General features: G+C 41.8%; 1 protein-coding gene across 2 annotated transcripts in view; it reads right to left on the bottom strand.

Moving 5' to 3' along the window:
• The window catches only part of RAP1GDS1 (Rap1 GTPase-GDP dissociation stimulator 1), a 226,473-nt gene that overhangs the window by 141,384 nt on the left and 69,725 nt on the right, over positions 1 to 15,364 (bottom strand). For both annotated transcript variants that reach the window (XM_082244132.1, XM_082244133.1), the window contains exon 2: positions 9,797 to 9,904. In XM_082244132.1, coding sequence (XP_082100258.1) covers positions 9,797 to 9,904 — 108 coding nt within the window. The remainder of the gene's footprint in view (positions 1 to 9,796; positions 9,905 to 15,364) is intronic.

Here is a 15,364-nt window from a genome sequence, read left to right as displayed (position 1 = left end):
TAACGTTATTTTAGATAAAATGTATACATTGCATTTCGCAATTTCTCCCATTTATCACTGTTCATGATGGTAATTTACAAATGACATAAAAACTTTTATTTCAAATTTTGTGTATTTACACAATGCTACAAAAAGGAAAATGGACTAAAACCTTAAAAAAATGGATCAGAGAAGACAAATACTAGCACAGAAGAGCCGCAATTCATATGCTGAAAACCAATTACTCTGGTTGTCAGAATTGCCAGCGGACCTCATTTACATACTAAAGAATTGGGCAGATCTCAGCAGGTACAAAACATTTCTAGCTAGATCATATTGGCATACATTTACCACAAGGTCATGATCTACTTTACCATGTCTGAGTATACAAAATATGTTCATGCCATCGACTGGAGCGCTGCATATGTTGGGTGGATACCTGCAAGATTTTGGGGTTTTTTTTTTGTCTAGTATCATCTTTGTTTTACAATTTTAAAGAACTGAGCAAAATACACAGCTACACACATTTGGAATGCTGCATGAAGACATATATACTTATTTAACCACCTCACCCCCGGAAGGTTTTACACCCTTAACCACTTGCCTACAGTGCACTTTCACCCCCTTCCTGCCCAGACTGATTTTCAGCTTTCAGCGCTCTCACACTTTGAATGACAATTACTCAGTCATGCAACACTGTACCCATAAAAAATTTGCGTCCTTTTTTTCACACAAATAGAGCTTTCTTTTGATGGTATTTAATCACCACTGGGTTTTTATTTTTTGTGCTTTAAATAAAAAAAGACTGAAAATATTGTGAAAAAACGCATTTTTCTTTGTTTCTGTCATAAAATTTTGCAAATTAGTCATTTTTCTTCACAAATTTTGGCCAAAATTTATACTGCTACTTATCTTTGGTAAAAATAACCCAAATAAGTGTATATTATTTGGTCTTTGTGAAAGTTATAGAGTCCACAAGTTATGGTGCTATTCATTGAAAATTGATCACACTTGACCACACCTGATGTACTGAAGGTCTATCATTTCTTGAGACACTAAAAAGTCACGAAAGTACAAATACCCCCCAAATGACCCCTTTCTGGAAAGTAGACATTCCAAGGTATTTAATAAGGGGCATGGTGAGTTTTTTGAAGTTGCCTTTTTTTTTTCCACAACTCTTTGCAAAATGAAGATTTTTTTTTTTTTTTACAAATTGACGTATTAACAGGTTATTTCTCTCACACAGCATTTGTATACTTGCAACTACACCCCAAAACACATTCTACTACTCCTCCTGAGTATGGCGATACCACATGTGAGACTTTTTCACAGCCTGGCCACATACAGAGGCCCAACATCCAAGTAGTACCGTCCGGCATTCTAGGAGCACAAATTACACATATAATTTCCTGACAACCTATCGTACTTTTGAAGGCCCTGGAGCACCAGGACAATGGAAACCCCCATAAAATGACCCCATTTTGGAAAGCAAACAGCCCAACGTATAATTTTTGAGGCATAATGAGTCTTTTGAATATGTCATTTTTTTCCACAAGTTTTTGGAAAATGTGGAAAGAAAATGAAAACACATTTTTTTTACACAAAGCTATCCATTTATGCAATATTTCTAACACATAGCATGTACATAGCAAAAATTACACCCCAAAATACATTCTGCTATTCCTCCTGAGTATGGCGATACCACATGTGTAACACTTTTTCACAGCCTGGCCACATACATATGCCTAACATCCAAGTAGCGCTTTACACAAAGTTGTCCATTTATCCACTTTAAGACTGGGCCTATTTTTGACACTTGGTGTTTACAAGCTAAAATATTTTTTTTTGCTAGAAAACTACTTGGAACCCCCAAACATTATATATTTTTTTTTTTTAGCAGAGACCCTAGAGAATAAAATGGAGATCGTTGCAATATTTTTTATCACACCATATTTGCGCAGCAGTCTTCCAAATGCGATTTTTTTAAAAAAAATTCACTTTTTTGAACTAAAAAATAAGAAAACAGTAAATTTAGCCACTTTTTTTTCCATAATGTGAAAGATAATGTTACGCCGAGTAATTAGATACCCAACATGTCATGCTTCAAAATTGCGCATGCTCACAGAATGGCGCCAAACATTGGTACTTAAAAATCCCCATAGGCAACATTTTAAAAATTTCTGCAGGTTACTAGTTTAGAGTTACAGAGGAGGTCAAGGGCTCAAATTATTGCTCTCGCTCTAACGATCGCGGCGATACCTCATGTATGGTTTGAACACCGTTTATATACGTGGGCGGGACTTGCGTATGCATTTGCTTCTGCGCGCGAGCTAGCGGGGACAGGGCGCTTTAATTTTTTTTTTTTTCCCCTATTTATTTTATTTACTATTTTTTTACACAGTTTAAAAAAAAAAAGTTTTGATCATTTTTATTCCTATTACAAGGAATGTAAACATCCCTTGTAATAGAAATAGGCATGACAGGTCCTCTTTAATTGTGAGATCTGGGGTCAAAAAGACCTCACACCTCACAACTACACTAAAAAAGAAAAAAAAAAAAAAAAATTGTTGAAAGAGGAAAAAAAAAAAAAAAAAAGCGGCCCTTTAAACCGGTTGCTAGGCAACGTCTTGACGTAGCTCCGGTCCTCCAAGACCATAGAGTCGAGTGAGGGCCATCTTGCCCTCACTCGACTTCCTGTCTCTGAGGACCCGGGACCGGATAGTTTTCCCCGCTGCCGACGGGTCCGGTAAGCTGGGAAAACGTCTGGGACGCGGCAGGAGGGGGGGGGGGGCACCTCTTCCCCTGCACCGTAAGGGTAATTCCGCGGAGAATCCACCACTGGGACCACCCTTATCTGAAAGCCGACCGCCCGCCGTTTCAAAAAATACCGGGGTTAAGGGGGCTATCTGCTGCCATAACCCCAGTATTTAGCTTTTAATGGCCGACGCATATAGTCGTTAGGCGGTCAGTAAGTGATTGCATGTATATGGCAAACAGGTGACGATGACTAATGGGGTGACAGGTGACGATGACTGATGGGGTGACAGGTGACAATGACTGATGGGGTGAAAGGTGACAATGACTGATGGGGTGAAAGGTGACAATGACTGATGGGGTGACAGGTGACAATGACTGATGGGGTGACAGGTGACAATGACTGATGGGGTGACAGGTGACAATGACTGATGGGGTGACAGGTGACAATGACTGATGGGGTGACAGGTGACAATGACTGATGGGGTGACAGGTGACAATGACTGATGGGGTGACAGGTGACAATGACTGATGGGGTGACAGGTGACGATGACTGATGGGGTGACAGGTGACGATGACTGATGGGGTGACGATGATTGATGAGGTGACAGGTGATGTTGATTGATGAGGTGACAGGTGATGATTGATGAGGTGACAAGTGACGATGATTGATGAGGTGACAGATGACAATCACTGACGGGGTGACATGTGACGATGATTGATGGGGTGACAAGTGACGATCACTGATGGGGTGACAAGTGACGATGATTGATGGGGTGACAGATGACGATGACTGATGGGGTGACAGGTGACGGTGATTGATGGGGTGACAGGTGACGGGCGATGGTCACTGATGGGTGACAGGTGACGGGCGATGGTGCACGGCGGTACTGATGGCAGTCTCTGGTGACCGGTGAACTTTAGGCTACGTTCACATGTGAGCGTAGCGATCGTGGGCAGATTCACTGCCATTCTGCCCGTGATCCAGAAATCATTGCAAATTGCGGGACGCCTGTGCGTTGCCTGTGATTTGCAATAGCACCCCAAACGCTGTGCGATGTTGCTGCGATTTCCGCCTGCCGAATCGAGGTAACATCACGCAAACAACGCATGGCGCCCCAAAGAAGCTCTTGTACCTTTTTGGGCGTCATGCGATGTTTGCGTGATGTTACCGCGATTCGGCAGGCGGAAATGGCGGCAACATCGCACAGCGTTTGGGGTGCTATTGCAAAAAACGGGCAACGCACAGGCGTCCCACAATTTGCAATGATTTCCGGATCGCGGGCAGAATCGCGGTGATTCTGCCTGCGATCGCTGCGCTCACATGTGAACGTAGCCTTATGGGTGTCAATTTCTGGGCACTGATGAGGTGACTGTTGGGTGACAGGTGACATTGGGGGGGGCTGAGGACTGTGTGGGGGGACCTTTATTTGTGTGATTTTACTTTTTTACATGTGTACAGAGCAGTAACTCACTATTTCTAGCTCTGCTCCCCTCATACTGGAAACTGTATGAGGAGAGAAGAGCTAGTAACAGTCAGTTACTGCTCTGTGTTTACATTTTGTGATCGGCTGTGAATGGATTCACAGCCGATCACTTAGTAAACAGTCACTGTCAGTGACTGTTTACTACCGCCGGTGACAGCTGTGTTCCTACGGAACACAGTGCCACCGACATGACCGCGCTGCGCGCTCCCGATCGCGCATGCGCGGTCATCTTCCGGGCTCCGCTATTGTGATCGGCTGTGTCATTGGAACACAGCCGATCACGTGGGAAACAGCCATGCCTATTGGCTGTTTCCCCCCTGCCGGTGACCGGCTGTGTCCCGGGGACACGCCGACACCGGCAGTGCACGGCGGCGCGACCGCGATCGCGCGCCTGCCCTGCATTTCCTGCGGACGTCATATGACGTCCGCCCAGGATAATAGCCGCACCGTCCCGCGTCATATGACGGCGGGCGGGCGGTAAGTGGTTAATGACTAGGCCATTTTTTGCGATTCGGCACTGCGTTGCTTTAACTAACAATTGCACGGTTTGCAATGCTGTACCCAAATACAATTGATTTAATTTTTTTCCCCACAAATAGAGCAATCTTTTGGTGGTATTGGTGATCACCTCCGCGGTTTTTAGATTTTGCGCTATAAACAAAAAAAGAGCGACAATTTTGAAAAAAAAAAAATAAATAATAATATTTTTTACTTTCTGCTATAAAACATTTCCAATAAATTTTTTTTTTAAAAATTCCAAAAAGCGTATATTAATTGGTTTGCACAAACGTTATAGGGTTTACAAACTACGGGATAGATTTTTTGGACTTTTTATTTATTGTTTTTTGTTTTTATTAGTAACGGCGGCAATCAGCAATTTTTAGCGGGACTGCGACATTGTGGCGGACAAATCTGACACTGACAATTTTTGGGGACCAGTGACACCAATACAGTGATCAGTGCTAAATAATATGCATGGTTACTGTATAAATGGCACTGGCAGGGAAGGGGTTAATACTGGGGGTGATCAAGGGGTAAAGTGTGCTCCTAAATTGTGCTTACTAACTGTGGGGGGAAAGGCTCTGTGAAAGGCACACAGAGATCGGTGTTTCAGCTTAGCTGAGACACACAATCTCACTGTGCCTGTGTGACAGAAGAGCCGCGATATAAAATGTAAACAAAGCAGGCGGCTTTCCTGTCAGTTTCCCTGAAGATTGTGGGAGGCCGGCGGCGATCATGCCTGCTCCTCCCACGGTCTGGCTCCCGCTGTGTCTAATCAGAGCGAAAGCACGCAGCTCCAGCGGAACGGGGGCGCTGCTGAGACCGCGTGCACATAATCACATAGAACTACGGAATTATGCGCAGCTGAGCCCCCCTGCTGCAGTAAATCTGCGTTGGGCGCTCAGCAAGTGGTTAAAATAAGATGACATTAATGATAACCAGAGTGCTATCAAAATGTAAATAATAGTTTTTTTTTTTTGTTATATAGATGTAGCCCCCCAGCAGGTAGGTGCTAGGTAAAGTATAGTGGGCCTTGGCTGCCTAACAGCAGGGCCATGATTTTCAGATGGGCTGTCATATCTCCCAGGTGTTGCCATTGAGAGGGTTCTCATTGGGCAGTGGAGGAAACCCAGCCAATGGCACACTCAAGATGACAAAAAATCGGGGTAACTGAGATGAAACGCATCAGCAACGTCAGAATTGCCATCTAAATCTGTATTCCCTGAATGTGTCTATTGGATGCTTGTAGGTGTATCTCTTGTTTTTTAAATAAAAATTTTAAGCAGTTTTACACTATGTCGGTTTTGTCTGGCTTATCCCTTTATGCACAACCGTGGGAGACTTCCTGTCATCTTATATGAGATGCTCTTACCACATACATACATTATATATATATATATATATATATATATATATATATATATATATATATATATATATATATATATATATATATATACACACACATACATACATATACATACACACATACACAGTATTTGTAGCTGCTGACTTTTAATTTTATTTTCTCCAGGGGGAACTCCTCTTTAAGTAATGTAACCAAAAGGATGATTAAGACCTGGTACAGAGGTTTATAACAAGTACAGTAAACCCCCCTCCATTGCGGGGGTTACGTTCCGGACCCAGCCGCGAAAAGTGAAATTCCGCGAAATAGAAAGACCCTATTAAAATGCATTGTAGGCATGTTTTTTTTTTACTGTCACTGTACCTGTAAAAGCATTTTAAGGTCTTTAAACACACTTTTAACAATAGAAACTCATTTAAACACATAAAAGATACTAAGAGACATAGCAAGAGCTATGGAAAACACAAAAATCTTTCATTTTTAATGATTTATATAGTAAAATAACATTACAAAAAAAACCGCAAATTACCGGGACCGCAAAAACTGAACCGCGATGTAGCGGGGGATTGCTGTATATGAAGGTGCCTTGAGGAGTTAAAAGCTCACCTTTATATTTGTACAGTCCTTTGCATGCACTTCTTCCTTTTATAAAAACAGGTCTTGGCTCTCCTTAATGCAAGTAACTGTTTTGGAATTCTACCCTTGGTATTTATTACAGGGGTTAGTGTTGCCACCATGCTAGTGGTAAATGCTACAGTAGTACTCAAAAGTTTGCATACCCTTGGAAACTTGGTAATATATGCACCATTTTTAAATACAACATGAGTGCGCAGGCAAAACACATTCAGCCTCCGTTCATATCTTGGCATCCCAGATCGCAATTCTACCTGCGATCTCAAATCATGGCAAATCCCAAAATCATGGCAAAGAACTCCTTTTGGGTGACAGGCGTCCCACAAATCTATTTGCTCAATTTTACCGCAATTCGTTGGGTGACAATTACGGCAAAATCACACCACGTTTGGGGTGCTATTGGAAGTGACAAGAACCCCAAGGGTGTCCCGTGATTTGCCGTGATTCAGAATCGTGGGCAGAATCGCAGGGGTTCCACCAGCGATCCAGGACGCCAAGATGTGAACGGAGCTTTTTTTTTTTTTTTAATGGGATTCATACTCCACTATAGGTCATAACAGAATGGCACAATCATAACACCAAACATGGCAACAAGTAAACAAATTAAATGACCCCAGTTCAAAAGTCTGCATACCCTTAGTTTTTAATACTGTGTATTGCCCCCTTTAGCATCAATGACATTATTCAGTCTTTTGTAATAGTGGTCTTAGAGACCCCAAATTTCTGCAGGTGGTACAGCTGCCCATTCGCCTAGGCAAAATTCCTCAAAGTTATGCAAAGTCTTTAGTCTTGTTGCATGAACAGCACATTTGAGATCTCCTCAGAATGGTTTGACAATAATAAACTCAGGCGACTGTGATGGCCATTCCAGAACCTTCAACTTTTTCTGCTGTAACTACTAGAGGGTCAATGTGGCCTTGTGGTTTGGGTCATTGTCATGCTAGAAAGTCCAAGTGCATCCCATGCGCAGCTTTCATGCAGAAGAATGAAAAAATTGTCTGCCAATATTTTCTTATAACATGCAGCTTTAATCTTGCCATCAATTTCCACAAGATTCCCAGTGCCTTTAGAGCTCACACACCCCCCAAAACATCGGTGAGCCACCACAATGGGGATGGTATTCATGTTGCATTAGGCCTCGTTGACCCCTTGCAAAATGTAGGGCTTATGGTTGGGTCTCATCAATCTAGATTAAAGTGTGCCAGAAGCTGTGAGGCATGACAAGGTGTTGTCGGGCATATTATAACTGGGCTTTTTTGTGGAATTGGTGCAGCAAAGGCTTCTTTCTGGAAACTCGACCGTGCAGCTCATTTTTGTTCAAGTATCACCCTAGTGTGCTCCTTGAAACAACCTTATTGTCTTTTTCCACAGCAGCCTGTATTTCCCCTGAGGTTACCTGTGGGTTTTTCTTTGTATCCCGAACACTTCTGGCAGCTGTGGCTGTAAGCTTTCTTTCTACCTGACCTTGGCTTGGTATCAAGAGATTCCTGAAATTTTCATTTCTTAAAAAGTGATTGAACAGTACTGATTGGCATATTCAAGGCTTTGGATATCTTTTTATATCCTTTTCCATCCTTATACACGTTGCAATATCTTGTTACGCAGGTCTTTTGACAGTTCTTTTTTGCTCCCCATGGCTCAGTATCTAGCTTGCTCAGTGAATCAACGTGAGAGCTAACAAACTCATTGACTATTTATATGCAGACACTAATTGCAATTTAAAAAGCCACAGATGTGGTAAATTAACCTTTGATTGCCATTTTAACTTCTGTCCGTCACCTTGTGTATCTGTACCAGGGCCAAACATTCCAGGGTATGTAGACTTTTGATCAGGGCCATTTGGGTGATTTCAGTTATCATTATGATTTAAAAAGGAGCCAAACTATGTGATAATACATGGCTTCATATATTCACTATCCTTAAATAAAATACTTTTTAGCATATTTAGTCATATTTTCCATTTTTTAATTTCACGATTTCTGCCAGGGTATGCAAACTTTTGAGCACAACTGTACCTAAAAAATGTCCACAAACACATCCCTGAAGCTGACCAAAATGAATCAGTTTTCCTAAAAGTGTCAACTAGAGGAAAAACTGAATCAATATGGTATTCATTAAAGGACATACCAGTGGAAACTGTTGCTCTTCAAAAAACACTGTACATCTCAGGGTTCAAAAGTCCTCCTGGATGTTCCCATGTTCCCCTAGCTCATTTGTGACAAGGGTCCAGTGCATGGATGAAACAAATGCAAATTTTGCAGAAACGAAGATGATGTGTGCTCAGATAGAAGAAAAGGACACCCCTCACACACTGACCTCAAAATCTCATTCCAGGCATTAAACATGGTGGATAATGCATTGTGGAGTGAGGCTGCTCTACGGCCTCATAACTGGACAACTAGCTATCACAGAGATTGCAAGGTGCTTAAAATTATATGAAATTTTACAGAAGAATGTCAGGTTTTGCATGGCAAAAAAATGAATTTACTTTAAGTCTCCATTCACACTACCGCGACTTGTCAGGCGACTGGTCAGCCTGAAAAGTCGCGGTCCATTCTGTGCTACGGGAACCGTTCTAATAGGAGTGACTCAAGTCGGTCCGGCTTAGAAAAAGGTTCCTGTACTACTTCGGGGCGACTTGCATAGACATTCATTATATGAAGTCCGTGCAAGTCGCGCCGAAGTCGCAGTGCCCGCGACTTCACAGGTCGCCCCCGAAGTCGTGCCGCGTTAGTGTGAACCGACACTAAAGCCCAAGCTGAATTGATTTTTATTCTTTTTTTTCGCCAAGGAATTAAACAAAAATAAATAAAGTAGCTCTATCTGCAAGTTGTACTCAGCGCTGTATCGGATCTTTTTACTGGACAGCAGGATTACAAGTTTAATGGATATTGCTGATTATATTATTTTATATTGTATATTTTACCTGAAGGGTTTTATCGAAACAAATGGATTATTTCTGAAAATCGCTGCTTCTCTACTTCTGGCTGGTAGAATTTTTCCGTCATCACAAGAAAAATCAATTTAAACACCCTTGCTGCCATGTAATTAGTAGAAAGATGATTCTGGAACTTACTATTTTGACCAAGTGCCTGAAGCAGACATTCCAAACATCCATCTAGCTTGTCAGATGTGCAGTCAGATCCACTTAACTTCAACTTCTCCAAGGTGTCACTTAAATTATCTGCAACATAAGCATTAAACAAAAAAGGAAAAAGATCAGCAAAACGAAATTTACTTTACAGTCTTGTATTACTCCTTATACTATATCAAACCATACTCTAAAGCTCAGTACTATTATAAAGAACATCTTGTATATTTACAGTATCTCTCAAAGGTGAGTACACCCCTCACATTTTTGTAAATATTTTATTATATCTTTTCATGTGACAGCACTGAAGAAATGACACTTTGCTACAATGTAAAGTAGTGAGTGTACAGCTTGTATAACAGTGTAAATTTGCTGTCCCCTCAAAATAACTAAATATGACCCCTTGTACCCTAAATCTCCAGTTCGAAGGTCTATGTGTACTTGTCTCAATCAAGAGCATGAAGTGTCATTTCTGTCTGATGCTTCCTTCCTCTGCTTGCTTCTGGCAAGGTTTTCCTGACACCAAGAGAAAAATGGTGACAGGGAGGAAGCTCCAGCAGATTGACAGCCTCAGCTCTGTTCCTGTGTGCTGTGTAGAGGGGGTTGTGTCCCTCCCCTCCAATCAGCTCTAACTAAGCTCTGCACTGTGTAATTTCAGCTCTCCGTCCCTTTTTTTTTTTCTTCTAAGGCCCCTTTCACAAATATGGTCCGTTCAGTTCATCAGTTCAGTCACGTCAAAATGTATCAGTTTTCCATTCGTTTTTCATCTGTTTTCATCCGTTTTTCATCCGAATAATTTTTTTGACGGATGAAAAATAGGGCATTCATCCATTCCAAAAAACGGACATTGACGAAAGCGGATGTTAATGGATGATCATCCGTTGTCATCCGTTTTTACATAGAGATGCATTGATGTCTGTTTTTCATCCGTCAACGGATGGGTGAAAAACGGACTGTATGTGTGAAAGGACCCTTAGAGCTTAGACAAGCTTTATAAATTCTGGACTTTAAATGGATGTAGAGAAGAGGAGATTGCAGCTAAAGAGATACAACTTATGTAGGAGGATTTGTTTCATCTCTGTGTCAGGTCAGCTACTTTATTAGGTATATGAAAGAGTTTACAACCACTTTAATGCATTCTCTGCATTAAAGGTAAAAAAACTGTGCCACAGGTTCCCCCCACCAGCCCTCACCACAGTTACCGAAGCCTGATTTTGATCCAACGATGTGCCTCCAAGCAGCAGCTCTCTCTTCTATCTCCCTATTCACAGAGCAGACTGATAGAAGTGATATCCTGTGATGAGGCAGCGTTGGGTGAGGCCGAGCCATCCTGTCCATGTCTATAAAATGCAGGCAGCGCACCTCAGGACTGAGCCCACACACGTGTCTTTACAGGAATCGGCTTCCTATGGGGGCACTCGTCAAAGAGTTGGAGCCAAATATATTGGCAGGGAACCCAGAAGATGAGGATCAGGGCTGCTCTTTGCAAAACCATTGCAGAGAGAAGGCAAGTATGACATGTTTATTCAAAATGAATGGATAGTGACCCCTGCGCTACCTGATGATGCTGAAAATACAAAGAGTACAATAAATGTGAAATAACTAATATTAAAGTCAGAAAAGTTTTCAAGCGGTTGCTGCAACACCTAATGTGTTCCCACAATATTAAGATAAAGAAGTATGAATAGAGTTGCGCAGTCTATAACCATAGGATCATGCCACAACCATATTCAAAGTTCACATCTCAAATAATATATATGAACAATAAAGCAAAAGTGAAATAAAATAGGTGTCCAGTGAATCACAAAGCACATCAACAATGTGTATATAATAGTGATAAGGTAATGTCCCAATGCATAGTTTGGACACCCTTCGTAGGATGTTTGTCTCTGTCTCCTCCCAGGTGGAATGCTCAAGTTGGGGTACTGGTCCCTTTAAGACGTCGTTACTATAAAGCAGATACAGTGTCTCCCATAGTATAGTAATTAAAAATCTCAGATTTATTGAAATAAAAAATGCCACTTACATCAATACACTAATAAAACCACATAGAGATAGTAAAGAATTTGGCAGAATCTGCCTTCGGTCCGCTTTGTGCTCTGAGATGCCCTGCGCGTTACGTCACATCAAGTGACTTCTCCAAGGGAACCGGACTGGTTGTTTGCCTATTTTATTTTTTTTGAGCGGGTAACTGGAGTCCTGTCAAAACATATAAATATACAAGACAAACAAGCAAACCGGTACCCCTGAAGAAGTCACGTGATGTAACACGTAGAGCGTCTCGGAGCAGACAGTGGACCAGAAGTAATGTGAGAGGCAGATACTCCTGAGTTCTTTACTAGCTCAAGGCGGTTTTAATAGTGAAAAAGCGAAGTACTGGGACTCCTGTGGTATAGGGCAAGCTTGGGGGCGGACCGCCAGACATCTCCTCCAGTGGCCGGGTTTGCTATCATCGGTTGGACAGGGACACTGCAGATATGGATTTGATTAGAAATCTAATTTGTGAGTTTTTATATATACTTTTTTTTTTTAAATTGCCTATTGCTGCACTACATTGTGCTTGGTTTTCTTTACTGGGTTCACACACACAGGAGAGGTGGGGGAAATCACATGTCATTCAGACAGGAAATGCACTGCTTTCCTGTTCAAATCGCATGTGATTCTTTTCAGTGTGATTTGCGGCCATTCAGTTTGTACAGACAAAAATCACACCGCAAAGTATCGGTTTCAGTAGCGGGAGCATTTTTACGGGTACGAGTACTCTAAAACTCTATAAAAATACTCGGTATTAGTGCATCCCTAGTATTTACACTCAAGCCTATTCTTGCCATCCTGCAGAAGATTTAAAGTTTTAATTCAGCAGATCTTTTGAATCAGTACCAAGTCATTTCCGTTGGCATTAGTCAACCTGTGTGAAAGCCCATAGTACAATGAGAAGAGAGCCTAAAGGATAAGTCCACACTAAAACTTAAATCCCTGCATCTATAGTTCTCCACGATCTAACACTAACCTATCTAGCCCTGTAAAGAAGAAATCAATATACATCCTTTTTTTTAAGCCGGGACACAGCCAATGTCTGTGAAATGAATGAGGAGTGACATCACCCATAGACTTACTATGGGACTTCTGTTGTCGGATGTGTCCTCTGCATCCGCCTCCACAGCGAAGCCACGGCTGACATCTCAGCGTGGGATCGGGTTCAAACGGCTTTAACCACTTGCCGACCGCCGCACGACTATCTACGACAGCGGTCAGCCCCTCACAGGCAAAGTGACGTAGGGCTACGTCACTAGCTTGTGAGGGTCTAGGGAGGGGAGCGAGCGTGCGCCGCCAGAGGCGCGCTCACGGACCCCCCCCCCCCGCGCGTGTGACCGTCGGACCCGATGTCCGCCGGTCACTCTGCGATCGGCGGGGGAGAGGGAGAAAGTCAGGCGGCTTGTGTAAACAAGCTGCCTGTCATTCTCCCCTGTGTATGAAGGATGATCATACGGTTCTACTATGTAGAACCGTTGATCACTCTTCATACATCTGAAGCCACAGCCAATCACAGTAGAAAGCACGCCCCTAGGGACACACATAGCCCCTCCCTTTCAAAAAAAAGTTAACCCCTTCACTGCCAGTGTATTTTTACAGTAACAGTGCATATGTATAGCACTGATTACTGTAGAAATGTCACTGGTAACCCCAAAAGTGGCAAAAATGTCAGTCAAGGGTCAGATCTGTCCACCGCAGTGTTGCAGTACCGCAAAAAAAAAATCGCAGATCGCCGCCATTACGCGTTAAAAAAAAAACAACAAAAATGACAAAAATCTTTCCCTTTGTTAGTAAACGCGATAACTTTTGCGCAAACCAATCAAAATACGCTTTTTGCGATTTTTTTTACCAAACATAGGTAGCATAAAACAAATTGGCCGAAAATGTTAAAAAATTTTGATTTTTACTTTTTTTTGGGGGGGAATTTCATATAAAAAAATTTGAAAAATATTGCTATTTTTGCAAAATTTACGCTCTTTTTTTGTTTATAGCGCGTGATCAAAAAAATCGCACAGGTGATCAAATACCACCAAAAGAAAGCTCTGTTTGTGGGAAAAAAAGGACGCCAAATTCGTTTAGATACAGCGTCGCATGACCGCGCAATTGTCCGTTAAAGTCACGCAGTGCCGAATCGCAAAATACCCCCTGGTCAGGAAGGGGGTAAAATCTTCCGGGGCTTAAGTGGTTAAAAAAGGTAAGTATACAGATTTTTTTCTTTACAAGGTTAGATAGGTTAGTGTTAGATCATGGAGGTCTATAGATGCAGGGATTTTAGTGTTAGGGTGGACTTATCCATCAAAAAACAGAGTAAGCAAAAGATCTGATATGAGTTGCATATAGACTGCCGATGGACAGAGGAACCTTTCCTGAAACTAAGGAGCTCAGGGTGAAAGCAGTTGGATGCTTCCGAGAGAGAGAAGCCATGAATAAATGTCAAGGTAAAGATCTGTTGACTGGGTACTGACATCATAAGTCTTGAATCCTTGGGAGGGAGCAAGGGCCCTCATCTGTATGGATACCAGAGTCATGAGCATCCAATATAATGTACATCTACGGGGAGAAGCCTCGCCCTTTGTACACGTGTTCTGCTATATGATCACATAAGTGAGTGAATTATTTTGTTACTGTCCCAATGAACTTAATAAATAACCCTAAAAGACAAGTTGCCGATACAGTACAGTTCCAACATTCTATTTACAACTGGGGTAATGCACTCAAATAGAACAATGACTAAAAATAAACAAATGACTCTTCCAAACTGATTTTTCTTACAGTAATAAGGTTTCTTGGTGAAGTATACCCTAAAAGTTTCCAAACTCCAGGGGTGCACAAAATTCTAACTTAGATGGTGCTAGTCTGTGTGCGTCTCGCTCACATACAGTACAAATATAAAAAGAAGCGTTGCCTACTCGGGCATTTTAAATTAGCCAAGTAGCAGATACAAGTCACTTGTAACCTTGTGGTTAACTGTCCAACTGAAAATCATCAGGAAAACAGAAGCAATTTATTTTGCATCAATTTAATCAATAATAATTTCACACAGATTTATAGTAATCAGTATCTGCACAGAACAACAGTCTAATTTAAGCTGCCTATCAATCTTATTTTATTATTTAACAGTGCATAGAACATTCCTAATTTATATATCAGTGCACCAGTCTGATTTTAGCAATACAAGTTCAGACACATCATCTTGTTTTGTATGGCAGCCTTTTTCAACCAGGGTGTCTTGAGGTTTCTTCAGGGGTGCCTTGGCAAAATGCCTAAAAATTGTCCAAAAATTGTATACCAGCCAAAGACACAGGTTTTCATTGTGCACCATTACAACTTTCTATCTACCAATGCCATCATCGGTTAATATGTAGGATGTCAGTCGCCTGCATAGCATTCTTGTTTGACCCTCCCCTGCCTCTCTCCATCAGCATTGGGGTAACATTAGCTGAGTGATGGAGAAGAGGAATACTAGTCAGTACCAGTTTGCAAAAGTGTATTTGCTTTGGAAGAATAAAATTACCTCCA

This window comes from Pelophylax lessonae, assembly GCF_965119305.1.
Source record: "Pelophylax lessonae genome assembly, chromosome: 1".
In the NCBI taxonomy this organism is placed as follows: Eukaryota; Metazoa; Chordata; class Amphibia; order Anura; family Ranidae; genus Pelophylax; species Pelophylax lessonae.
Note: the sequence above shows the minus strand (reverse complement) of the source record. Positions and strands in the feature narration are given on the sequence as shown.